The sequence below is a fragment of the Orbicella faveolata genome, unplaced genomic scaffold, assembly GCF_042242905.1.
Source record: "Orbicella faveolata isolate gen_17 unplaced genomic scaffold, um_ofav_v1 contig_1, whole genome shotgun sequence".
Taxonomy (NCBI): domain Eukaryota; kingdom Metazoa; phylum Cnidaria; class Anthozoa; order Scleractinia; family Merulinidae; genus Orbicella; species Orbicella faveolata.
In genome coordinates, this window is record NW_028301536.1 from 4,800,098 (window position 1) to 4,827,500 (window position 27,403).

At 39.8% G+C, this 27,403-nt stretch overlaps 3 protein-coding genes, 1 long non-coding RNA gene and 2 pseudogenes across 4 annotated transcripts in view; 3 read left to right on the plus strand and 3 right to left on the minus strand.

Moving 5' to 3' along the window:
* Positions 1 to 17,836, plus strand: part of LOC110061984 (uncharacterized) — a 32,405-nt gene extending 14,569 nt beyond the window's left edge. The window contains exon 5 of the mRNA XM_089296857.1: positions 16,883 to 17,836. Coding sequence (XP_089152983.1) covers positions 16,883 to 17,188 — 306 coding nt within the window. The 3' untranslated portion in view covers positions 17,189 to 17,836. The remainder of the gene's footprint in view (positions 1 to 16,882) is intronic.
* On the minus strand, positions 652 to 1,375 carry LOC149117787 (uncharacterized; annotated as a pseudogene).
* Positions 1,432 to 2,410, minus strand: LOC149117788 (uncharacterized; annotated as a pseudogene).
* Positions 4,891 to 13,139, plus strand: LOC149117789 (DBH-like monooxygenase protein 1). The gene is made up of 3 exons (XM_089298304.1): positions 4,891 to 5,351; positions 10,844 to 10,993; positions 11,812 to 13,139. The coding sequence occupies exons 1-3, from the start codon at positions 5,088 to 5,090 to the stop codon at positions 12,151 to 12,153; spliced, it is 756 nt and encodes a 251-aa protein (XP_089154430.1). The 5' UTR covers positions 4,891 to 5,087; the 3' UTR covers positions 12,154 to 13,139.
* Positions 17,837 to 17,974: 138 nt separating the features above from the next.
* LOC149117790 (uncharacterized) lies at positions 17,975 to 18,467 on the minus strand. Its single transcript, XR_016210129.1, has 2 exons — positions 18,426 to 18,467; positions 17,975 to 18,349 (listed from the first exon to the last, which is right to left on the minus strand). It is a non-coding gene; the product is annotated as an uncharacterized LOC149117790 (long non-coding RNA).
* Positions 18,468 to 22,369: 3,902 nt separating this feature from the next.
* On the plus strand, positions 22,370 to 26,510 carry LOC110045747 (DBH-like monooxygenase protein 1 homolog). Its single transcript, XM_089298111.1, has 3 exons — positions 22,370 to 22,723; positions 24,748 to 24,897; positions 25,549 to 26,510. The coding sequence occupies exons 1-3, from the start codon at positions 22,460 to 22,462 to the stop codon at positions 25,789 to 25,791; spliced, it is 657 nt and encodes a 218-aa protein (XP_089154237.1). The 5' UTR covers positions 22,370 to 22,459; the 3' UTR covers positions 25,792 to 26,510.
* Positions 26,511 to 27,403: the final 893 nt, after the last annotated feature.

The following is a 27,403-nucleotide window of genomic DNA, read 5'->3' on the forward strand; positions in this document are numbered from 1 at the left end:
AATGCCTGAATTTGTGCGGTGCTGGAAGTAAGTACAACTTTATACTACGGAGTCACGATGGCCTTGCCAAGAAGATCGCAGAAAAGTCTTCCGTCTTAGACTTAGAATTGGAGCAGTTTAGAAGCGAACACAACCGAAACAATCCGGCAGGATAAAGTTGCAAAACCGAACTCTTATCAGCACTGAAGGACAATAGTTGAAAGGACATTTAAATACAAATTTCCTTTCTAATCAAGTACACACAAATCGTAATCGTTCTTCGTATGCGAGCGTGAGTACTTTCATTTACTATTTGTTAATGTGTCTTTTATGTAATTCGAATTCACCTTCGCTGTAAATGTGTCACCTGAGCACCCTCCTGATCACCACTGCCGGATTAGCGAGCTATAGGCAATTATACTAATTAAAGTAAAGTTAGATTAAAGACACCAGAAATAGAATGACAGCAATGTACAACCTGGAAGGGAGGTAGTTTGTTCTAAACAACCATATTGTAAGTGAAACCGAAATCTTTGATTTGCACCCCTAAGAGACATGCTAAGCAAATGGCAATGCTAAGCAAATTTGTTAAATGTGTTCTGATCATCCTCTTGACTTAATATAAGCTGTCAAAAATGATACAAATTACTAAAATTATAATGAAAAGGGTTATTAAGATAAAACTTTCTGCAAAGTTTGGATGGCTCTGATCTCCCTTCTTGTTGAAAGTTTTATCTTGATCGTCCAAGCATAATTTTTTAACGTTTCTTTTGGACAGGCTCCACAATCACACTGTTTACCACACACATCACAGCCCATGTGCAGTATGGAAGGTTTTGTATCTTCTCATTATCAAAATGTTTCAAAAACTGTTTTCACATGCCTACATTTAACTTTGTTTTTAACAAATGCCCTCATTGTGGGATCACAGTGACAGAAGTGGTATGCACGGTAAAACAATATGGACAAAACATCAGAACCATCCCTTTCACCCCTTCCAACTGCTTGAAGGTAGGATTCCATGTTCTCTGGCACTCCTAAAATAACAACCCTTTCAGATGTTGGGTATGTTAACTCCCGTTCCCAGGGCACTAGCTGTTATTACCAGGCAAGTATTTCCATTGTGAGACACTAAATCAGTCCTGAAAAAAAACATAGTATCCTTGATGTCTTGAGGGGTCTTTGAGTGATACATAGTCCCTAATTTTACTTTTTCATGGAAGGAAGTGTTGAAAAGTGTCATAAATGTCACCACGTCACTGCTTTTAATGACTGGCGGAAAATTATAATTTTTCAGCGTGCACATTGTTTATCATATCATTGATAAGCCAATTAAAGGTATCCTGTGGCTCACTCTTAGGATGCATTCCTTTGGGGTGATTTGGATCAGGATCAGTGATCCAAGATCACTCAGATCATGGTACATCAAAGGAACTGATGAATCCACTCTGGTCATGGATTCATCAGCTCCTTTTGTTTGATGTACAATGATCTGAGTGATCTTGGATCCCTAATCCTGATCCAGATCACCTCAAAGGAACACATGACATTTCCTTTGTCAGGTGACATCCTAATGGTTTTGACAGCTGTCATATTTAACATCTTATTAATTTTATTAATTTTTCCTCAACTTTGTGCTGGTTGTTGCAGTCAGGCAAACATTGGAACTTTCAGAATTGCTTTTACTGTATGTTGCCAACTATAGAATAGGCAGCCTGGAAGGGAACTTGGCCATGACTACCAGTCCAACTTAACCAGTGTGACAGGAATATCACCATGTGAATATCAATAGGTGATAATTAATCAGTAATTAATGTTAAATTCCTCGAGCTTCAAACAATTCATACCGAAAACTTGATAAGTCTGGATTTGGTCTTCGATCAACGTAGTTAGTGGGCAGAGAAAATCACAGTTCAGAGTGCTTTTGCAACTCTTTTGCGAACGGAAGGTTGATAAGCTCATGAAATGAAAGATTTTCCGTGACCAGTGACCCTGGGTAAAGATACGAAAGTTCCAGATATGAAAGGCTTGATAGAAGCTGACTGATGCTTGCGTGTAAGCAGAGCATCATCAAGCATTTTCGCACGATCTCCTTTCGCCGACCCTTTTTCCGCCATGTTTTTCTTACATCCAGTGGGCTCAGTTTCGACTATCGTTTTCTCGTAAAAGTTGATGCTCGCACTCGAAAAACCAGCTTGACGACTGTAAACCGGAATGACTAGCCCGAGATTTGGGGTTGCGGCGACTTCAAAGGCTAAAGTAGATTTGTGCAGAGGCTTTTTTCCCCGTCTCCTGTCTGCTCAAAAAAGCGATAAAAGAGGCTCTGCTCGCAGGGTGACGGCCGACCGGCGTTTATTTAAATTGAACGTCGACATATGATTCTGAGAACGTATGAGAAACCAATGTGACCGACTTCACCTTTAGGGTAAAATATTTTGTTGTTTGACTGAGGTGTAGAGTGCTTTGCACCATTTTTTTTTTCTTCCGTTTAAAAGTAACAGTACCTGTCAAACTTAAGCATCAAATTCTTCTCAGGGACCGTTCATTTTTTATAAGGTAGGGGGGGGCTGGTGGGATTTGGGGGGGGGGGCCATGCGAAAAAAAATGGCTTTCGAGGGGGGGCCATCCCAAAAAAATAAGGGAAAAAGGGGGGGTCACGTGAAATATTTTAGTAAAACTTTAAAATGGCATAATGTTTGAATATCAAAAAAATTGCTATAGAATAAACATAGAAGGCAGGATACCAATTTGTTACAAACTTTCCTTCTGCTTTAAAAAAACGTTTGGCGACAAAAAGCATTTGTAGCTACTGAAAAGAAGTATTTAACACTGTTATTTTCGAATGCAACTTTCACTGGCACTCATCTTCATCTCCGCTGTCGTCGAGTTCTTCGTCGCCGCTTGTGCTGCTATGGGAGTCTCTTTCACCAATGCTGCAAGAAGCAGCAATGCTTTCCGTCAGAGTGTACTCTTCAGGGTACATGAAGGTGTAAACATAATCTCTGACTTCCCGCTCAAGGTTGGTGGTGATTCTGCTTCTTGCAGCATTGGTGAAATAATTCCCTTCCAAGAGCTGTGCGATGTATGGCCCATCTCTTCTAAATATCGACGTGGCAACATCCTCAACTTTAAGACACTCTTCCGGGACGGCCGTTCTAGGACGGTACAGAAGGCATTGTGGAAGATCATTTCCTAGCGGGTTTCCAACACAGATTCCATAAACTCGTTGGACGTTGTTTTCAGTCCACTTCCTCTTTCTTTCATTTGACTTTCTGCAGTTTTCTTTTTTCCTTCTCCTTTTGTTGATGTGCTGTTTGAGTATGCCTTTGAATATGCTGTTATAATTGCTCCTCTTATTTTCTAGTGCTTCCATGTCCTGCGTGACCTTCGTCAACTTAGCTTCTGTACATTTGATCTGTTTTACATTAAAACTGTGGGCAAATTCTTCGCCCTGCTTTAAAGCAAGCCCATTGGACTGAAAAAGTGTGGAATCGTGTTCCTTTACATCTTTCAATATGACATTCAACTTTTCCAACATTGCTCTGTGCTCTTTGATGGAGAAGTTCAGTTTTCTTCCATAACTGGGCTTCAACTGGTACCCTTGCATGGAAAACTCACTCGCCCTTTCTGAACAGCCATCCGCACCTAGAAAAATTGCTTCTTTTGCTTGTAAGATGTCAAACTGCCTGGATCGTTCAGCTGTAAACCTTTTCTTAAACGACTCGTCGCTTTCGCCATTATTGCGCATTTTGGAATGAGCCTCTTTCATGATGCTCATGTAGTAATGCGCTCTTTCCCCGATTGGATTAACAATATAAAGAAGAAAGAGCATGGAAGTGGCAGGCTGGTTTTATCTGACCCAGAGAGCGTTGCTCTATTTGCAGATAAGTTTATTGTCAAATCGAAGTTTGTGGTGGATTATCTTCAGCATCTTGAAGTGCTGGAATTTAAAAGGAAAAAGAGAGCAGAAGAAAAGGCAAAGTTAAGTAGGAAGGAGGATTATCCTTGGACTGAGTTGTGCGAAGATCTAACCAAGCTTAAAAAGCTACGAGTTCCAGAACTAAACAAGTACTCAAACCACCACGGGCTGAAGCAGCATTTGAAAAGCAGCAAGAGTGAGAAAGTAAAGGCAATTGTAAGACATTCATGCTTGCAGCAGAAGAGACCTCTCAGAGCTGGCCAACCAACACTGAGAAATGCCAAGACATTGACACAAAATGACAACAGGGCAAGTGCTGACAGCAGTGAAACGGATGAAAGTGACAATGATGAGTATGACAGTGATGCCATTGACTCTGGGGGAGAAGATGACTCAAGTGACGTCATTCTTGCATTCATCAATTCAGATGAGGAAGATGCCAATGAGAGGCCAAATGCCACACGCTCAGGGCGAGCCATAACTAGGAGATCCGAAATTGACTTCTCTTTCTTTTGATTTGTTTTTTAAACAACAGCTCTCTGTCGTATAGAGATTGTAAATATTGTCTTCATAGTGAGCACAATAACGTGAAGTAGGGGGATAATAGAGAAATATTAAAAAAGTTGAAATCTAAATATTGTTTGTTCAATTTTTTTTGGGGGGGGAGGTCATCCCAAAAAATGACCGCTATAAGGGGGGGCCATGTGAAAAAATTGGTAAGCTGAGGGGGGGTCATGCGATTTTTAAATGGTGCTTCCCAAATCCCACCAGCCCCCCCTCCCTCATAAAAAATGAACGGTCCCTCATGTCGTTTTATCATTGGCAACACTTTACTAAGGAATTGACTTTACTAAGGAATTGTTTGCAACTTACACGAAAGGACACGGTTTTTGTTATTGTGTACATTTTCTTGTGGTCGTTAAGAATTCACGTAATCTGGGATTAGATTCTGCCAAATCATGACAGCATTATCTTCAGACACTATCCGAAAAACACTTTTTTCATAATTACGGAAGCATTTAGTTCCTCATACTTGTGTGAAAAAGTCAAAGCACGTTTGTTCACTCAGTCTTCGGCTGAGACAAGCGACAGCCGGAAATACATCTGCGTTCGCAGGCTAGCCAGTACGCAGAATAGCCGTCAAACCTCTCGCTCGAATTGGCACTCGCAGCAACTCGGCAAAACAGTCATGTCAGTCTACCCGGTCTTGATAATCTTCCTGGTCTCAAATGTTGTTCATAAGATCGATGCAGCCTCGTATGCAAGTCTTAGCTCCGGCAATGGAAACTTCAGGCTACAATGGACCTATAACAACGGCAAGCTGATATTCAAGATGACTTGTGAAACCACAGGCTGGTGTTCTGTAGGATTCACCACCACTGTTGATGGAAGAAACATGGTGAATTACGATATAGCGGTTGCTGGGTACGCTTCTGGTGTGGGTTACATTGATGTAAGTTGTATTTTCGTTTTTATATACGTTTTTGGCAGAGGTAATTTCGTGAAATGCTTTAGCAAGCCTCTTGCTTCGAACATTCAATCTCAGCCCCTTAAACACACGACCAGCCGACGTTTGTTTAAGAACGTCGACATTTGATTTAAGAACGTATGATGAACCAGAGTCTTGAACAAAACATCAAAAAAAATAGTCAGTGTGGTAAATTCGTGATGAACCTGCCAGTACGTAGTCTGCGAACGCAGGCGTATTTCTGGCTGTCGACAGCAGGAAATACGTCAGCGTTCGCAGGCTAGCCAGTATACAGAATAGCCGTCAAACTTCTCGCTCGAATCGGCACTCGCAGCAACTTGGCAAAACAGTCATGTCTGTCTATGCGGTCTTGATAATCTTCCCGGTCTCAGATGTTGTTAATAAGATCGATATAACCTCGTAAGCAAGTGTTGGCTCTGGCGATGGAAACTTCAAGCTACAATGGACTTATAACAACAGAAAGTTGATATTGAAAATTACTTATAAAACCACAGGCTGGTGAGCTGTGGGGATTTACCACCACTGCTGACGGAAAAAACATGGTCAATTACGATATAGCGGTTGCTGGCACGCTTTTAGTGCGGGTTATATTGACGTAAGTTGTATTTTCGTTTTTATTTACCTTTTTAGCAGAGGCATTTACGTAGGATGTTTTAGCAAGCCTTCCGTTTCGAACATTCAAACTCAGCCCATTAACACACAGTCGGCCGGCGTTTATTTAAGAACGTCGACATTTAAATTTAAGAACGTATGTGAAACTAATGTGACCGACTTCACCTTTAGCGCAAAATATTTTGGTATTTGGTTAGGTGTAGAGTGCTTTGCACCATTTTTTTCTTTTTCCGTTAAAATGTAGCTGTTTGCAGTTCCTGTCAAGCTTAAGCGTCAAATTCTTCTTATGTCGTATCATTGGCAACACTTCACTAAGGCCCAGTTCAGACGCCGAACTTTTCATGAGCCGAACCTAATACGTTGAATTAAGTACATGAAAAGTTCGGCGTCTGAATCAGTTAAAAACGGCTATTTGAATTTGGAACGGCTCAGCCGTTCTTCCCGCCTAGCTCAGCCGGGAATTTCGGCTTTCGAACGGCTTTAATTCAGACGTCGAACTTTTCATGAGCCGAACCTAATGCATACACCTTGTCTGAAAACCGCTGATGTTTCGATGTGTTTTGGTTCGAACTAAATTAAGTTCGGTGAATTAAGTTCGACGTCTGAATCAACAGGAGTACTTTTGATAATTTGGGTCGGTCCAAATTCGAATTGAGTTCGGCTCATGAAAAGTTCGGCGTCTGAACTGGGCCTAAGAGATTATAATTACGGAAGCATTTAGTTCCTCATACTTGTGTGAAAAATTCAAAGCACGTTCAGTTGTTAACTGCAGTTAACATAATGATAGCAGCTTGCATCTCCACACACAGAGCTACAAAAAAATGCAGTATTCAGTAGTTCTTTGTTCAGAAAAACAATAACCCGACCAATGGATTACCTTAGGAATTAAAAACATACACGAATCATGGACGAAATTAAATTAATTGTATCGAATTATACCTGAAAAGTGCGGTACGTAATTTCGACACGCGATCTGACACAATATACACCAGGTTTTGAAGCTGCTTTTGCGGCGTTTTGTGAAAAAATAGATCTGAAACGAATAATAAATCGATTTATCATTCGATGCATTTTTTTCTTTTCTTCATTGGCCGAAAGCCTAACAAGTGACCGGGAAATAACTGCCTACAAATAATGGTCTGCTCATGGGTAATGCCGTCCAAATGTGTTTGTTGTAAGTGCAGTAGGACCTTGATTTAACGAAGTCGCTGGGGACCGGCCAAATGTGGTCGTTAAATCGAGGGTTCGTTATGTCGAAAACCTCGATGTAACGAATTTGAGGGGAAACGACCAAAATGTTCGTTATATCGAGGTCATAGTTAATGATTCATTTGTAACACAGGTGACTTCTGTCACGCAATTCAATGCAATTTTCGTCACCCAGAAGTGCCCCGTTTTGAGATACAATTCATTAAGCATGGTGGCTTTCAGTATCAATTATTTTCACTTTTGAGGGGACGCGCAGCTTTTTTTCACAAGAGAACGACACTTTCAGGGTAGCGATTTAAAAATGTTGCAAAATAGAGGTTACATAGAAAATTGTCTATGTAAACAAGGAAACGGGCTTTAGTGTTGTTATGTTGCACTACCCAACATTTCCGGATTTCAAAGAAGATAGAGCAGAAGTTAATTGATGTCGAAATACTATAGTGCCAATGTCTATGACATATAATAAGCCGTTGACTGAAAGGTTGCTGTCTCTTTACCATAAGGATTACAAGGATTTGTTGACTGTTGATCTGTTCAGCGTTCATCTTCTGTCGCATGTTGACATTGTAATTCATTATATCGAGGTAGATTTTACGTTTGGGCTTCCGGATTAAGTTCGTTATATCGAAGAATTCGTTATATCGAGGTTCGTTATAGCGAGGTTCTATTCCATACATTTTACTGTAACTTTGGCCGGGACATGGAATATCGTTCGTTATATCGAGGACTTCGTTAAATACAGGTTTGTTAAATCGAGGTTCCACTGTAACATTTAGCTTGGAGCAGGCTCACCTTGGAGCCACGCGCGCAAGCGGCGAAGAGGAAAGCGATCCGGCGGGAAGGAGTCTGATGAAGAGGCTCCAAGAAAGTGAGCCTGCCTTGATCTCTGTAATTTTTTCATTTCTGCTTCGCCTGAGCGAAGTTAAATACCCCTGGTCAAAAAGCGGGAAAGGCGTGAAAACTGTCGATCTATTATGTTTGATGAGGATTGTTTATATCCCTATTTACTAGTAGTAATCAGAGATTATGAGAGTGCGTTCGACGCTCTCACTTTAATATATAATTATATATCGTAAATAAATGATTTCACTAGTTGATTTTCAACCTTTGTCTATTGCTAAAATCAACATTTTTCAGCAACAACCGAGGTTTTACAGTCAGATATGCATAGTGTCAAAGTCCATGCTAGTGAAGAGGTCACGATTTGTTGATACGTTGCGTGACGCTGCCAGTTTCTGTAGTCTCTCAAGTTTCATAGAATATTTAAATTACGTACATTATTCTAAGCTAGCATTTGCAGTCACGTGCTCGTTTCGCGACTAATTCGAGTATTTCCCCAGATGAATAAAGTAGTCTATGGATCTTGCCTTCAGAGTACTTTTCCACCGATTTCAAACTATAAAATTTCGACCGGATAAAGACTGACCTATCTGTCGCGACTGGAACTAATCAACAAATGCGGTCAAAATGTAGCTGTTCCCACGGTTATCATTCCAAAGCCAAGTCGTGTTAATAAACAAGGACAATTCCCACAGATTGCGATAAATGCTGCCGTCGAAGCGTTTAAATTCGCCAAAATCTAATATATGGCTGTCTCACAAGGACTGGGAATTACCGAATTCACGAATTTGATTGGCTGAAATCGATATTGACCGCGGTATAGATTTTCCAATCTAGACTGGCATCTAGACCTGTTTCATTTTGCGTTGAAAAAGTAGGAAACCAAAATACAAAAATGCTCACCGTTTTCTTTTATTTTCTTCTCAATCATTTATGAAAGTGCCAAAAAGCCTGATGACCAAACCAAACAAACAAACCAACAAACAAACAAAAAAGTAAAGAGGACGAGCAAATTTCGGCAGGTTTAAGTTAAGCTCATCTCCGTTTGCAAGCAAAATGTTAGCAAAGCAGTTACATTAAACGAATTAAAGTTTTCTTCTTTGCCATATAATAAACATCTTATTAACCGAGCTAAGTCGGTCTGTATGGGAGAATCTTGACCTCGGTCGTGTGTACAGACCTCACTGCGTTCAGTCTGTACTCACGACCTCGGTCAAGATTCTCCCATACACACCTCCTGCTCGGTTAATAAGAGCTAAGTACTAGTCGGTAATTTACCGTGCGTTCTCAAAATAAAAAATAAGTCGCACACATGGGGGAGTCAGAGGAAGAGTTTAGTGCGGATATTACTGCTGTTTTAACAAAGTTCCAGGCCAAAGAGGGAGCAGAAAATAGCAGTTGAAAGTATGTTAATGAATCAAGACGTACTTGTCGCGTTGCCAACTGCATATGGGAAGAATTAAATATTACAAACGTATGTGATTGTAAGCGGCCAACGAAACAACACGAAGGCGTTTGCCCGTTAGCGTTTAACGCATAACAGCATTATCAAAGACCGCACTGCCGAAGCAAGATCACTTGGAATCAAGTGCGAGTCCTTGTTAGACATAAACTTTGACGGTTTTTCTTCGGCAAAACTAGCACTTTATCGACAACTGATATCGCGCCTGCATGTTGTTATGAAAAAAGTTTAAAGTTTTCCCAAGATATTTGAGCTGCCGGCAAAGTTCATACTGAAAATTAGTTGTCTTATTATCGTTATTATTATAATTAAAGCTTCGTTTTCAAAATGTATTCCGTCCACAATAAAACGCAAAGCCAGCCTTTTCAAATTTCTCCGGTCTGAAGACCGTTTTTGAAAAGTACCGTTTTTGTGACCATGGTTATTAACCAGTCTTCTCAGTACTATCCATGTTGTGACGGATTAGTGTGGAAGGAAGGCCTTACCGTAGAAATAAAGCTCGGTTTTCAAATTTCTCTGGCGTAGTATGGAGGCTGACTTATTTACAGTTTTCCTGGAGTGCTGAAGTAAATTAGATTCCGTAATTAATTTATGAGACTTTTTATCACTATCGACCCAATCAAGAAGGTGTATGGCTCCATAGCGTAACCGCGTTGCGCGCCGTAGCGCTAGTGTTATGTTTTGAAAGCCGATTTTGCATTCGTTTTGACTCCCAGTCCTTGAAATAGTGTTTAACTATCAACTCTGTTAAAATCTTGGCTTTTAGTCTTGGATTACAAATGTCCAAACAAATGCTTTCATTTGCCATTCATTAGGCTTTATTTGTGATTTTCTTGAGCTTTCTTTGGTGCAGTCAACCAAACCTTTCACTGGAAATCGAGTCCGGCGGGATGCGAATTTTAAATGCGCAAAAAGTAGGGTTTGTACATGCAGTTTTTTTTCTCTATTTTTGCCAATTTATGTCTTTAAACTCTGCGGAAAAACTGGTCAAATAGATTTCCCTGAAAAACGAACTCCAACTAAAATAAAATATTTCTTACCAATCTCCCAAATGTTATGGAATTTCACCGAACGAAACGCGAGAAAACCCACTGTCAGTTTTGCTTTTTGCGCTCATGTTGAGGTCATAAAATATCGAAAAACACCGGCTGGGTTTCCTTTGAGCGGGCACAGATATACTTGAGCTTTCGTCTTCAGCGAGAGTGCGATCGTAAAACTATAGGGAGTACATGTACCTCAACAATCCCTTTAACGACGTAGTTTTGTTTTGTATGCTATTTTTTGTCAGATTGTCGAGGTTCAATTTTTTGATGATAGTCTAATTTCTCCACAGGATCACTGGAGCACATCCCTTGGATATCCTCCTAAAGATGGGACACAAAACTACGACCTCATTGCCGCAAGTGAAAGTGGCTCAACTACTGTTGTAGAGTTCTCTAGAGATGCTATTACGGGAGACGATGCCAAAGATGTGCAGTTTATGGTACGACTCCATTCTAATGTTAAATTAATTTTTTTATATATTATGGAAAAGTGCATGCAACGATAAATTATTGGTATAAGGCCTATATGGGGATTCACTCCGTTTAACAGTTTAATACCTTGATGCAGTTTAATACTGTTTAATACCTTGATAATCTCTTGTAGGAGTTCAATCGTAAGTTCTTCCTTACAATGTTTACGCGTTACGTTTTTGCACGAATTTTCATTTTAATGTGAGGAAAGACCCCCTCCCCTCTCCCCCTTCCGAAAAAACAACAACAAAGCAAAAAAAAAAAAAAACACAAACAACGGTCGTACTTTTTGCGCTGTGTAGCAAAAGTCTATAATTATAGGAGTTCAATCTTAAGGGTTCCTTAACAACGTTACAAGTTCTCTTTTTTGCACGAATCAAACCCAAACCCTAACTCCCACAGTGCCTCACTCCACCCAGGCTCCAGTTGTTCAAAGAGTGAATGACGCTACCCACCGGATAAATCGCTATCCAGTGGATAAATGTTCACAAAACAAACCGCACTATCCGCTGGATAGTGATTTATCCGATGGAGAGCGTTATCCACCTTTCGAACAACCCGGGCCAGGTGTATAAATGATTATCGGCGATTGTAATGCTGGGCTTGCTTTTCACCTTTCTTCCGGAACCATTCTAATATATAGTAAAAAAACAGACCTCCAAATACGGAGCTAGATTTCTATTTCTGGAGATGAAGAGCCATTTTTGAATCAAAATCGACTATGGTGCAAGCTGCAATTGTTTTTTTACTACAATGTTGATCTACAGCTGACTCTTTTGCTTTGCAGAAGGACACTGAAGTCAAAGTTGTATATGCTTACCACACCAGCAGTGATGCAAGTGGTGGCCTACCAAAGCACACTAACAGTGGGATTTTAGATGGAAAGCACAACCTGATACTGATGGCAATATCCGCCATGCAGCTATCTTCCACAGTGATGCCTCCAACTTCCACAGTGATGCCTCCAACTTCCACAGTGATGCCTTCAGCGTCCACAGTGATGCCTCCAACTTCCATAGTGATGCCTCCAACTTCACCAAAGGTCTCAGGTGGCTCTGGTGTGATTGGCCCATATTTTTCATTTTATACTGTGCTACCATGCTTAAGCGTGTGTTTTATGTGTTTCTAAATTATAAAGCTCTGGCACCCAGAGTAACCATTTTGTTGACTTATCCAAGTTTTCAAAATTTGTCTCTTCCCCATTTTTTCCAGATTTTGGATTTTATAGAGATTTTATCCAAAAATCTTTACGTTTCTTCCATTTGTATATTTGCTATGATATCGTTTCCATTTTGGAGCTATTCTGATATTTCTGAAGAATTTTTGAAATCAAAGAGGGCGGATCCAACATAGCGAACTTTGTACGTGAAATATCATCATGGTTGACACATGATTATGACCTAAGTTTGAACGCTTTACAACCCGTACACGTGCATTTTTGATTGCCACTGAGCCACCACCTAAGGTAATTCATAGGGTTGGGGACACGAAGAGCCCCTCGCTCTTCTTTTCCTGGCTAAATGGGGTTAAGCACTACACCAACGCTGTCCTTCATTGATTTACGAGTAGAATTTATCCCAGACTTGTTCTTAATACTCATCTTGACGACAATCATAATTCCCTCATTACGTCCAGTAGACTGAAAGTTAATTCAAATGCAATATGTTGCCTTATTATACGGCTAGTTCCGTGAGCGGGCAAGATGAATCAAATCCTGCGCTGTGATTGGCTACTATCTTGCCCGCTAGGGACTACCCGCGGTGTCCCGGAAGAAAAATTTCCTGGAAAGCCACATAGTAAATCCTTTATTGACCAAGTTTGTTCGGTTAAGCTGGCTTGATATTGACCTCACACTTGGTCAATAACCCATACATCATAACTGAGTCTCACTAAATACTGGCTGATTAATAAATACCAATAAATACCAATGATCCAAAGCCCCTTTTCTTGACGTAATCGATTAATTAAATGCTTCTGTCATGCTTGGCGCTAGTTTTAGTGTAGTATGTGCTTGATAAGTGTTATGCTTTGCTTTGAGCTACGTAGTATAAATTGCTATCTTGGGGAGGCAAGTTGTTCTTCCGTTTTACTGATTTAATAAAGTTTGTTGTCGTTGTTGTTGTTGGTTATGCTTCTATCTTTTGTCCCCGATAAGCAATACAAGCAAAAAAATGACGGAAGGAAACGAACATTCAGTTTTCCCGTGGATATATTATCATTTGGTGGATTTTTAAAGTCAAGAAATAGATTATGGTGGATATAAGATGGCGGCTGTTTATATAACATGACCTAATAACACGTGGTATGACGTGTTTGTGTCATGTTGCTCACCTCAAAAAAGACATTTTTGGAGTACTGTACACCCACTAATTTCCATTTATCATCGCTGAAATAGGGTTCACATCGTGTTTTGCAAGGCTTTGGGCCAAAACACTTCAACAAAGTCACGAGCTGCGAGGATTAAGACAACACGTAGTGTTGAGGATCTGTCTTGTACCAGGCCTCGTTTTCAAACAGAGGTTTTAAATTGGTAGTTCAATTTTAGTAAGGCGACGAAAGCGAGGTGTTCGCAATATAATAGGCTAGGCTGCCCAAGGCCCTCAAAGGACGGATGACAACACGTCAACAAAACGAGTGTTATGTATCAGAGCGTTAAGATAAACAAAACGACAGCGAAGTCAAACTTCTGCCATAATCTAGGACCTGGAATAGGCCCACCTTACTTTTTTTTTTTTTTCATGTAGACATGTTACAGTAGAGCGATCAGGGCACGCAACGGAATCACGAGAATTTCTATTTTACTACTGATGCTTACATGTTGAAAGCTTGTACAAACAAACAATTTCGGCCTGGTGGAAATGACATGAACAGTTATTAATATATTCTACTTGACAAAGCTGTCCACCAAGTGAAAACCGTCCCTTTGAGCAAAAATAACGTTCACACCAAACCCAAGCAGGCATGGCTGTTTCCTGTAAATTCTATCATTACATGGTGGTTACTTTGCTCGCACTTGCTTTTAGCGAGATCGATGCAACTTCGTATGCAAGTCTCTCCTCCCCTGATGGCTTTATCAAGCTGCAGTGGACTTACAACAGCGGTAAATTGATATTCAAAATGACTTGTAGAACCACAGGCTGGTGTGCTGTAGGATTTACCACAACGGCTGATGGAAGAAACATGAAGCGTTACGATATAGCGGTTGCTGGGTACGTCGGTACAATTGGATATATCGCTGTAAGTTGACCTAATTGTACGTTTTATGAAAACGTTCCTTTTTTCAGTTTTCTAACGTTCAGTCTAAGCTTGACGTAAAATGCTTATGAAGAAACAGTTGAATATCAAGTTTGATCCCTCTTCGCAACTGCATGCTATAATTATCATCTTAGAGAAAACAAATACTCTTTCGACTTTCATGACAGTATGTCAACATTAAGGCCGTGTTCTATTGGGATCAACCGGTTCAACCGCAGCTGGTTTGGGTTGATACGATTGACGATTCTCAATAGAACACTTTTCCAACCGTTTTTTGGTTGAAATGCGGTAACTCCTGGGAATAGTCCTTACGTGAACTACTATCACGCTTCATAATCACGCAAATGCTTTTCAACCTGGTTTGAGGCCGGTTGAAAAAGTTGATCGACCAAATCAACCGAAAATGGTATTTCCCCAATGGAACACAAAATATCCCAACCATCCAGAAACGGTTGATCCCAATATATAGCACACGACCCAAGTGCCTCAGCAATTTTTACAAGTGTTCACAAATTTCTGTACTACACATTCAAAACTTCCGTTCGGATCTATGTTCTTTGCTTCCTCGATTAATGAGAAATGGAACAAGCCAAGCTTACAAAGGCGAGTCTGACATTGAAGTCGTCGTTTTTGCAACATTGATCTAAACATGTTATATTTTATTTTACACATCTTCTGTAATGAATTTGCAGTTTGTAACATGCTAAACGTAGTTCATCTGTTAACGCAGCCAATATGTACCAACGGAAGGAAGAATCAGGCTCATTCGCTAAAATTCTGCGTATTTCTTCTCATTTCCAGCCAGTTTGGTCCATCAGTTTCTTGGCACCAGTTTTAACATGAAAACTATTTTAAAATATGATATGCCCACATGCAACAAAGCAGAGAGAAAAGATCAGGAGGATTTTTTTAAGGAAGATGCACTTCCCACGATGTTGAATGGAAAGTTCTGCATTTAGCGTTACATTTCTAAAGAAGTGTTTACTTTTTATGACTATATATTGACATTTTCCTAATACTCAAAATAAAAGAATTGTTTCTCTAAAAGTCAAGAAATGTCTCATTAAAGAGAAATTGTTGACATCATCCGTGTCGTTGCCATACTTTAATTAAAAAAAACCATTGCTTAAGTTTCTATTCCACAATTTAGATTTTAATTCCTGGGTTTCAAAATTCCACCTGCGTAGTGAAAATCTCTTCGCATATAAGTTAGTTTCAGTTACATAAAAGTGAACGTGCGATTAAAACCTTGCTAACCTTCGTTTGGAAATATTTTGGTTAAGAACATTGATCTTTTTTCATTAAGCAAGGGAGTTATCATCCGTCTCCAGACGTGATTGGAACAGAGTTTCATTAATTTTGTTCTGCATGATAACTCGCAGCTCAAACGCCAGTGAAATCAATGTGATTTATTTGGAGTCCGTGAAAGAATTTCTTTTTTTGGACTAACGCACGGAAGAACAAAACACTTAATGATTGCTCCCACAAAAAACAAACAAACAAACAAACAAACAAACAAACAAACAAACAAACAAAAAAAAAACAGCAAATTTGTTTTTATATTAAATTTCAATGAAAAATCTATAATTTTTACCAAAGGTTGTACGCCTTTTGATCTTGCCAAAAGGATTTCTGGAGCACTACCACAGAACAGCCAATAAGAGATCCATCGCAAGACTTCATACTTATAAAGGCAAGTGAAAACTATGGAACAGTGACCGAGGTGGAGTTCACCAGGAATGCAATTACAGAAGACAAATGCTCACGATGTGCAGTTTATGGTAAGAAACAAATAAAGTGAAATCTGTGATGAAATAAAATGAAGGGAATTTGCAATGGAACATCCCACGTAGAGGCCCTTCGTTCAACGTTTTCCAGAAAAAAAAAAAAAAAAAATGAAATGTTAGTAGAAGTACGGTTTTTGTGGAGGGAGGAAAACCGGAGAACCCGGAGAAAAACCCTCGAAACCAGGCGAGAACCAACGACAATCTTTACCCACTTATGAGGTCGGCCCGGTCCAGGACTCGAACCCGGACCTCTTTGGTGAGAGGTGAGGGCTCTAAGCACTGCGCCATCTCCGCTCCCCATACTTGCATTGAGCGGTACCCAGTGACGTCCCTCGCTGGTGACCGCTTAACTGAGAGGTGTCCTCTTAATTGGTTTTACAGAAAACATGGGAAGAAAAATTTGCATTTTGCCGAGACCCGTGCCAGGGAACGCCTTAAACAGGGTGTATAGTGACCTTTTCATGAGGTCCGCTCAATTCCTAACTTTGTATGCGAAGTTTAATTCAACCCCATTAATTAAGAATAAAAATGAAGAAACAAAACTGAGATGACGGCATATCCTGGCAACATCACTGAGCGAGTGAAATCAGAATGTGTCAGACTTTTCTAGATTTGGCTGGTTGAATATCTGTTATCTCAACTTTTGAGAACGAGCCAAGCAAATGACCGCTGAAGAAGGAAAGAAGAAAAGCCGGACGACCTAAAGGGAGGTCGTTGATTTCGCGACACATTTAGCGCAGTTAAAAGTTGTGTCCCGCAATTTTGATTCAAGTTATGATCTATACAAAACACCAAACTGGTACTTTTAATTTGCAGAATGATACTGAAGTTACGGTTGTGTGGGCTTCTCATTTCTCCAAAGATGAAAATAACGACCTCACAAAACACATTGCGAGGGGAATCTTTCCTGGTAAACATAATCTGATCCAGGAGGCTATATCAGCCATGCTGCAGCCAAACACGACAATCATGGTATCGGTTCAGTCAATGGATGCTGGATGGTCAACACTTACACCTCCAAGATTCGCTGAAAGGCCTTTGTCGGGTACAGCCAGCGTGCTTTTCCCATCTGTTATATTTTGTACTGCTCTGTCTTTAAGCACTTACCACCTCTCCTTGTAACACATCGTTGTTTTGATTGGTAGTGGACGAGCATGAAAGTTACATCTCCAGCCTCCAAATCCAAGCGGACTTGCAGTATAAATACCTTTTTTTTTTTGCGAGCTGCCAGAGATAGACAAATTTAATTATATAAATTTTAGACAATTTTATTGCTACTTGGTGCGTGTGGGGAAATGCTCTTTTTTTTTTTTTTTTTTGATCTGACACTAACATAAGAGTTATTATTATCATCATCATCATCATCATCATTATTACTTTGGCTCAACTTTGTATCGCCAAAGTACGAACCATAACTCGACCAGTTGAAATTAATCGCCTGATATGCACCCAAGCGAGCCCAAAATTTAGGATTAGGTATAAACATCTGAGACACAACACACTAGAGGTGCTTCAAGATACATGCTTTTGATAACTACAGTTACCAATGGTTAAAGGTCAAATGCAACAAAATTTTGACAATTTTTCTTTTGTCGAAAAACCTTTATAAAAAAGTCAGTTATACCAACATGAAGCAGAATCAACTCTTAAGAGGCCCTGCGCCTAAGAAACGACCGATGATTTCCGGCTAAGAAATAAAATCGGCCGATTTTTATCTCCCAAGTAGAGGTTACCGAATACTATTTAACAATGAATTTCTTTTGTTTCAGTTTCGCTTTAAACCAAAAATATCGAGCTGCAAACTTTTTCCGTCTGAATAGCAGCAAAATCAGGCCGAAAATAAGGCCCCGCTAAAAACTGTTCAGAAATTACTATTGCAACGCAAAATAATGAGAAAACTACACAGTGTTGAAGAAAAAGGCCTTTTAATGCAATATCATTCGATAAACATCAAAAAACTGCCGAAGCGATTAAAAAATAAAGTTTCAAATATTGCATACTAAATTAGATGGAACGTTGGAGCTGGTTTTAAAATAATTATTTCTCAAAAGTTCAACGCTTTTGAAAGTAGTCACAGTGATGAATCAGACATTGGAAGGATATACATTACGTTTCTGAAAAAACATTTTTCGGCCAAAGTATATTGACCTTGTACAAAGCGTTCAAAGTTACCGCGTTTACCGTTATCCTGCTACTTCGGCGAAACACTTCTCTTTTGCCAATACGGCCGTGGATAGCGTGTTAAACGTCACTTTAAACCTTGCTAGGCATTCCAAGACCATCCTAAGTAGAAGGACGTAGAATTAAAAGAGAAAGGAAGATGAAAAATACGCAGAAAAAGAAAATAACTCGAAATTACCATCTGCTAACGAAAGTTGAATCTGGAAAATGTCGTCGCGTGAAGAGAAGTGTTTCGCCGAAGTAGCAGGATAACGGTAAACACGGTAACTTTGAACGCTTTGTATAAGGTCAATATACTTTGGCCGAAAAATGTTTTTCCAGAAACGTGATGTGTATCCCTCCAATGTCTGATTCATCACTGTGACTGCTTTCAAAAGCGTTGAACTTTTGAGAAATAATTATTTTAAAATCAGCTCCAACGCTCCATCCAATTTAGTATGCAATATTTGAAACTTTATTTTTTAATCGCTTCGGCAGTTTTTTTATGTTTATCAAATGATATTGCATTAAAAGGCCTTTTTCTTCAACACTGTGTAGTTTTCTCATTATTTTGCGTTGCGATAGTAATTTCCGAACAGTTTTTAGCGGGGCCTTATTTTCGGCCTGATTTTGCTGCTATCAGACGGAAAAAGTTTGCGGCTCGATATATTTGGTTTAAAACGAAATTGAAACAAAAGAAATTCATTGTTAAATAGTATTCGGTAACCTCTACTTAGGAGATAAAAATCGGCCGATTTTATTTCTTAGCCGGAAATCATCGGTCGTTTCTTAGGGCCTCTTAAAAATAAGTTTTGGGTGAACTGTGGCGCCCAAGACACGAAAATCCGACGATTTCCGAGAGCTTCACGAAAACGAACCAGAAATGGCCGCGCTTGGAGTGGAAACGAAATTATAGGTATTTGTGACGTCATATTTGGCGAGCTCATTTTCGCAACCAAATAATTTACTTGAAATTACTGAGTTTGTTTCAAGGATTTCCTGGCGTTTATTGACTTGCCGATGTATAAATAGATCAAGATCCTGGTGTCTTATTTGGAAATGTCCAAATACGGCCGTGTAAGTTCGAACCATGGGAATCAGGCAACGATTCTGTCGATATAAACTTTAGTGGATCAGACTCGTCGAGTGAACAAGATGGCATCACGATATCAACAACGAAAGAATCGACCACATGGATTGGTGAGCCTTTCTGAATATGTTGAAAACTGCTGTTCAAAGATTAGTAATAAATTAATAAATAAAGTTCATCTTCGAGTCTTTGCCTTGTTTTATTTTGCGAAAGATGATGTTTACAATTTTCTTTTTGTCAGTAAGAAAAGTTGATCAGCTCACCTGATGTAAGCCCTTACTGATAGTTGTTTTGGGCGAACGTTTAACGTTTAAGCTCATCTTGTTTTTGTCGTTTTACATGACATGTAGTTGCTTTTTCGTCGTTAGAATGCTATGGGTTGCAGGGTTTTCACAGGTCAGAAAAGTTCTAGGGAAAATTAGTTCATCAACGTTAGGTAATTTTATTTTGTGTCAGACTTTCTAAAAAGTCCTTCGTCTTGTTTATTCAGTACCCGCCGGACGCGACTTCGTTGCTCGCTCGGCCGCTTCGCGACCTTAACAACGGCCGCTTCGCGGCCTAACATATTCTACCCTGAAATTCATGAGGTCGACTTGTGGCAAGTCTATCAGGGAATTAACATTGACATTTTGAAGGAAGATCAAATAAAATTAAAATATAACATTACTGGAATCTCGATTACTATTTTCTTAACAAAGAAGTAAATTTGTTGGAAATGTATCAGTCTTAAATGGGTGGAATTCAAAAGTATGGCTGTTAGGGAGGTAAAAGGTAAAGTCTACATACAAGCCGAGTGGCTCATCAGGCCGGAGCTTATCCCGGTTTCGGTAGCAGAAAGCGACCAGGAGTATTTCTACTCCCCCCTGGATGGGATGCTAGTCCACCGCAGGCTTACCCCCCAGCATTAAATGCGCCAGTCCCCATTCATACACCTGGGTGGAGAGAGGCACTGTGAGAGTAGAGTGCCCACGAGCACAACTCAATGTCCCCAGACAGGGCTCGAACCCGGACCGTTCACTCCTGAGTGGAGCGCACTAACCATGAGGCTACTGCACCTCCCACAATGACCAGTACTGTAGGATTATATAGTTAAATTGCTTTTATTCATCCTTTGTGATACTATTCCCTGCATTTATAACTGCTTACCTGCCCATTTAAAATGTGTCCGTGTATTTTGATAAATTACTAACTTACTTGCTCACTGAAGCATTATACACGTATCTTCCTATGGCTATTCACACCACATCAGCTAAACATCAATTAAACTTTATTATTTATAAATTAAATGACATACAGTACATGTACTGAATGTAAAGATCCTGGTTTTGGTTTCCAAGTAAGCACCCTGGCCTTAATTAATTAGAAAAATGAGAGATGTTCAAAACAAAAAAATATTCTCACAGAACAGATATGAATTAACCCAACTGTCCGGCATGTTAACTTACCGAGATGGCAGTAACCAGGCCTCGAAAATGTTATATAAACTGCCTGTCGCAGTTAATATATATGGGTTATTGACCAAGAGTGAGGTCAAGATGGCTGCATATTGGCCAAGTTCTTTTTTTTGCGAGTTTATGGACCGAGACGGAGTCGAGGTCCATAAACTCGCAAAAAAAGAACGAGGCCAATATCCAGCCATCTTGGCCGAACAAGCTTGGTCAATAAAGGATTTATTATATTGCTTTCGGGGAACTTTTTCTTGCGGGACACGACGGGTAGTCCCGAGCGGGCAAGATAGCTCCATCTTGCCCGCTCGGGTAGCCAATCACAGCGCAGGATTTGATTCATCTTGCCCGCTCGCGGAGCTAGCTATATAATAAAGCGTCTTATTATATGGCAGTGTCTCACAAGGACTGGGAACTACCGAATTCACGAATTTGATTGGCTGAAATCGATATTGACATCGGTCTAGATTTTCCCATCTAGACTGGCATCTAGACCGGTTTCATTTTGCGTTGAAAAAGTAGCAAACTAAAATACAGAAATGTTCACCATTTTCTGTTATTTTCTTCTCAATCATTTATGGAAGTGCCAAAAAGCCTGATGACAAAAAAAAAAAAAAAAAAGTAAAGAGGACGAGCAAATTTCGGCAGGTTTAAGTTAAGCTCATCGCCGTTCGCAAGCAAAATGTCAACAAACCAGTTACATTAAACGAATTAAAGTTTTCTTCTCTGCCATATAATAAACATCTTATTAACCGAACTAAGTCAGTCTGTATGGGAGAATCTTGACCTCAGTCGTGTGTACAGACCTCAATGCGTTCGGTCTGTACTCACGACCTCGGTCAAGATTCTTCCATACAGACCTCCTGCTCGGTTAATAAGAGCAAAATATAAGTAATCGCTCAGCCAATCAGATTGCTGGAAACTCTTTGTTCAGCTCTGAAATTATACTAAATTGCGTTAATCCACCTGGACTGCAAAACAAAGACTGCTCGCAGCCAAGTGTTCTCTTTTATGTCAAAAAAATGATATTATCGATTTCCATTACAGCCACTTACTACACAGTCATATAAAGGGGGAGGAGCGCGGACTCCTTTCCCGAACAGCGGCTGGTAGTCGAGCCTTAGTGATACCAAAATGAGATAGAGTGTTCATGTTTTATCATTGCTGAGAAAGAACGTGAGCTGCTGAAGACGGTAGTTTGTCAGTGTTCAGTCCTCTTTGTTATTAAGTTATCCAAGCCTGACCAGCTACACAAGCTATGACGACCTCGTCGCATGATAAAAGCGAGGCAATTTCGGCCACAAGCTGTCAAAACATCACGATTTCTTGAACGCCTTCAGCTATGTTGTAACTCTTTAAAAGAAGTCGACCGTAAAAAAAAGTACTTTGCCGTCGTAATAGATTAACTATGACTTACAATTTCGTTGTTGGAGCCGACAGATACAACTTTTTTTCATAACTTGGGAGTAAACCGAACGCTGTTTTAGCAAAACATTTTAAAACTATTTTCGTTTATAAATATATCAGACAAACAGGATGTTTTGCCAATTGTGCCGAGAAGAAATTGCTCGCTTTGACATTTAGCTGTATTGTTATGCAAAAGATTATGGTAAACTCGTAATGAACCTGCCAATATGCAGAAGAGCCGTCGAAGCTTCTCGCTAGAATCGGCACTCGCAGCAACTCGGCGAAACAGTGATGGCGATCTATGCGGTCTTGATAATCTTCCTGGTCTCAGATGTTGTTAATAAGATCGATGCAACCTCGTATGCAAGTCTTAGCTCCGCCGATGAAAACTTCAAGCTACAATGGACCTACAATAGCAGCAAGTTTATATTCAAGGTGACTTGCAAAACCACAGGCTGGTGTGCTGTAGGATTCACCATCACTTCTGATGGAAAAAACATGGTCAATTACGATATAGCGGTTGCTGGGTACGCTTCTAGTGCGGGTTATATTGATGTAAGTTGTATTTTCGTTTTTATGTACGTTTTTGGCAGAGGCCTCTCGCTTCGAACATGCATTCAAACTCAGCCCCTTAAACACACGGCCGGCCGACGTTTATTTAAGAACGTCGACTTTTAATTTAAGAACGTATGATGAACCAATGTGACCGTCTTCACCTTTAGCGAAAAATGTTTTAGTATCTGGTTAGGTGTAGAGTGCTTTGCACCATTTTTTCTTTTTTCCGTTAAAAAGTAGCTGTTTGCAGTTCCTATCAAACTTAAGCGTCAAATTCTTCTCATGTCGTTTTATCATTGGCAACACTTCACTAAGGGATTGGCGACTATAAGTCTTTTCGCAACTTACACGAAAGGACACGGTTTTCGTTACTGTTTTCATTTTCTTGTGGTCGTTAAGAATTTACGTAATCTGGGATTAAATTCTGCCAAAACATGACCGCATTATCTTCATACACTATCCGAAAAACACTTTTTTATCATTACGGGAGAATTTAGTTCCTCATTCTTAAATTGAAAACACGTTTGTTAAATGCAGTTTATGTAATATTAGCAGCTTGCATCTCCGCACGCAGAGCTACAAAATAATAATGCAGTTTTCCGTAGTTCTTTGTTAAGAAAAACAATGGATTACCACTGGAATTAAAAACAAAACATGAAATTAAAAAAAAAAAAAAAAAAAAAGAAAGAAACAGACAATGTTGTAAATAAGTTATGGACTGGAGCTGGTTTTGACTTGCGAGGTCTGAGTCGAGTCTCGTGATTGACACTTGAAAAACGTGTGCAAGAAAGGAATCGAAGAGAACGGAAAGGAGTCTAGCGTGGACATTGATCTATCTCTGTATTACGGAAAATATCTATCGGAACACGGAATTAACTCTTAGAACAACATTGTCATATCTCGGAATCTATCAAAGGGTCAAAATAAAGAGTATGGATCGATACAACAGACAAAATTAACGGTCTCAGTCGATCAGTCACGAAACTACGCTTCGATCACTTTGCCTTCCAAAAACCATCGCTACCCTGTAGTTTTCATATTACAAAATCTTGCAACCACTTTGCAACCTCAGACATAATTTTTTCTCGACTGGAACTCTTCGTACATAAACCTCGCCTGGAAACCGCGACATCAAATCGGCGCGAAAAATTTGCATACTAGTAATTCACATGCACAGCTATTTTTAGTGTTGCTCTGAATGGACACGGAAGATTGTCTGCGCGAGTTCGAGACAAATTTCATCACGTACACCGCCAAATTGATTGCGTTGTAGGTGAGCAAAATTGTCATCATACACGACTGCGTTATGCAAGGACATCGCATCTTAATGGTGCCGGTCTTGCATTCAAATTTTGCGAAGTCGTTAGAAAATGCACGGGTAATGTACATAAATGAAGGGTGCGTTCCTTCCGGGTGATCTGTATCAGGATCAGTGATCCAAGATCACTCGGATCATGGTGCATCAATGGAACCGATGAATCCACTCTGGTCACGGATTCATCGGTTCCTTTGGTGTACCATGATCTGAGTGATCTTGGATCACTGATCCGGATCCAGATCAGATTTCAGGCTAAATTGCTCTTGGTCACTCAATAGGGAGCTTAAGCAAACCACGACGACGACGGCAACGAGAACGTCACCAAACAAAAGGTTTAATGAGCAAAACAATAGCTGTGCACGTGCGTTATAAAACTTTGTACATTTCTTTGCCGTCCTCTGCAAATAACAACGTGAAATGACCAAATTGTGCGTCGTCTACTGAATGTGGACCACGACGGCTAATTTTTTGTGTTTCCATTTGGAATTGAACGCTGTCATTGCATATTTAGCTTGAGTACGTTTTCACAGCCATTGGCGCACCAAACAGATCTAGGCAATCGCGATTTTCGCTGGTAAAATATAAATTCATTTTTGACTAGACGTCGTCCTCGGCGTCGTCGTCGTCGTTGCTTAAGTTCCCTAATACTCAGAATTCAAATTCATTATTACAAATTAACGCGATTGTTTTCTGAATTGTCCTGTAGGATCGTTGGAGTATCTCGAGAACCCAGCCTTCAAATGATACAGAGCAAAACTTCAACCTCATGAACGCAACTGAACAGGACGGACAGACCATGGTGGAGTTTTCCAGAGACGCGCTTACGGGCGACACTGCCAATGATGTGCAGTTTAAGGTATGTTTAAACTAATGGGAACATTTTAGCGAGAAAAAGGAACGAGGCCAGAGAACTTGACGAGCTATTAAGCATTTGGAAATGATCAAACTAGTGTTGAAATAGGTAAGTTAAGAGAAGTCAGGAGCTCTTCGGTTAAGAGAAGTCAAGAGAAGAGCTCTTTTGAGAAATAAAGAACCGACTAATGGGAACATTTTAGAGAGTAAAAGGAACGAGGGCAAAGAACTTGACGAGCTATTAATTATAAACATTTGGAAATGATCAAACTAGTGTTGAAATAGGTAAGTTAAGAGAAGTCAGGAGCTCTTTGGCTATGAGAAGTCAAGAGAAGAGCTCTTTTGCAAAATAAAGAACTGACAAAGAATGCTTCAATTAGAAGCCAATTGACGACTTAAACAGATAGAGAAAGCAAAAAAGGAGAATTAACAAAAAGGAGTTCCAGAGGGTGGGAGAGAGTAATGTGAGCCTTACTGGCCCGCAATCCGTGCATAGAGCAATATGATTCCTTATTGGAAGTTTACCAGAATTTTTTGCCAACACTTTGATTTGAACTCGTTATGAAATGTTAATCTTGCAACATATACTACTTTCCTCTTGATTTTGTTTAATTCTCCAAATGTTATTTTTTAATTGCTATTATGTTTTGCTTAGGAGGATACTGAAGTGATAGTTGTGTGGGCTTCTCATACAAGCTCTGATGCAGATTCTGTCCTGTTACAGCACACTAACAAAGGAATACTGATTGGTAAACATAACCTGATTAAGGAAGCGATCTCAGCCATGCAACCAAAAGCGACTCCACCCATCCCAACAGATTCAGCTGGTGTGATTGGCCGTTGTTTTTCATCTTATATTGTGCTGGCATACTTAAGCGTGCATTTTTTGTCTTTCTAACGCTAAGAGATGATTAGTTATGATTATATGTCCACAAGCTCTTAATCGAGTCGATTGGCCCATATGTTGAATCTTACATTGTGCTGGCATGCTTGAGCGTGTATTTTGTCTTATAAAGTAATTCTAACGTTTGACTATTATTAGTTATGATTATAAGTCTACAAGCTCTTAATCTAGCCGTGTTGAAGATAGGCTTGAATAATTTCTAGCCAGGATCTTTTACAGTTGAATAAGTATACATGTAATCGTATGAATGCAAGCGCAATTAAAGATTTACCCTGCGAGTGATATTTGAAAACTCTCTCAAAATTGCACGAACCTTTTGGCACTTTTGGTGAGTACAATTTAAAATAATTTTCAAATAGTAGTGTAGAGTAAATCAGTCCTTCATTGCTCGAGCCTTCATACGATTTTTCATTATTATAAGACTGCGAAAAACACGAAAGGGTGCACGTTATTTTGCAATGTAGTGTAAAGTAAAAATTAATGATGAATTGGCTGGTGCTGGAAACGTTTACAGTCCAAAGCCCAAAGCCCCTCTCATGACGTAATTAATAAAGTGCCCCTGCCAGGCCTAGTTTTAGTGAAGTTTGTAGCTGATAAGTTTAATACTTTGCCTTGGTTGAGCTGCGTATTATAAATTCAGAGCTAACTCGGGAAGGCGACTTTAAATCGCTCTGTCCTCAAGACTGATTTAATAAAGGTTTTTTGTTGTTGTTGCTGTTGTTGTTTTCTTTCTTGTCACTGATAAGTAAAACGAACAAAGCAAACGTGGCAAATTAAAGCAAAGAAACATTCTATTTTTCTTTGGATAAGTTTCTATCAGGTTTAGAGCACTTTGCAACTAAGCAAAGCACTCAGAGTGGCCAAATATACCTACAAGAAACGTGAAAATCATAATGAAGCAATGTGAACTCTATCAAGGAAATACTCGTGACTGACGCTAAGAGCTAGTGGGAAAACGCGTGTGACTAGCCACAACTGGTTTAAATTTTGCATCTGACTGGTTGAGTAAGTGGCGCAAGTCTTTTTTTTTTTTATTATTATTATTAGATATTGTTTGTGCCTTTGTTACGAAATGGGTCTCGATACAAGACCATACAAACCTTAGATGTTAAAATAGGTTGTATATTTGCATGAAAATAGTAATAAATGCATGTGAGCATAAGTATTTTCACATTTAGACAGACTGCGAGCAGTCAAAGCTCTCTCGTAGTGAGCAAATTTATAGCCGTTATAAATTTAAGTTAATGTGACTACCAAGACATATCTCACGGGCAAAGCTTGACTGTCACGCTCAAAGTTCATTTCTTGGTCGAGTGCAAACAACATCTCATGTCACGTTTGTCCCGGCAATCATGCACTTAGCGTTGTCATAGTGATTCCGAAGGCTCATCCAGGCCTCGTTTTGAAACGGAGGCTTTACTGGCACTCTCATTTTGGCAAGACGATGAAAGCGAGACGTTAACAATAGGCTGCCCAGAGCCCTCAGGGGTCGAATGACAATTTGTCAATAACACAAGTGTGATGTGTCAGAGCGTTAAGATAAACAATACGACAACCCAATCAAACTTCTGCCATGATCTAGGGCCTGGAGTAGGCTCCCCTCACT

Excerpts from the sequence above, each read along its gene's own strand:
- LOC149117789 (XM_089298304.1), top strand. The coding sequence starts at position 5,088 with ATGTCAGTCTACCCGGTCTTGATAATCTTCCTGGTCTCAAATGTTGTT. Across the intron at positions 5,352-10,843 it reads CTGGTGTGGGTTACATTGAT|GATCACTGGAGCACATCCCT; the intron begins GTAAGTTGTATT and ends ATTTCTCCACAG. Across the intron at positions 10,994-11,811 it reads CCAAAGATGTGCAGTTTATG|AAGGACACTGAAGTCAAAGT; the intron begins GTACGACTCCAT and ends TTTGCTTTGCAG.
- LOC110045747 (XM_089298111.1), top strand. The coding sequence starts at position 22,460 with ATGGCGATCTATGCGGTCTTGATAATCTTCCTGGTCTCAGATGTTGTT. Across the intron at positions 22,724-24,747 it reads CTAGTGCGGGTTATATTGAT|GATCGTTGGAGTATCTCGAG; the intron begins GTAAGTTGTATT and ends ATTGTCCTGTAG. Across the intron at positions 24,898-25,548 it reads CCAATGATGTGCAGTTTAAG|GAGGATACTGAAGTGATAGT; the intron begins GTATGTTTAAAC and ends TGTTTTGCTTAG.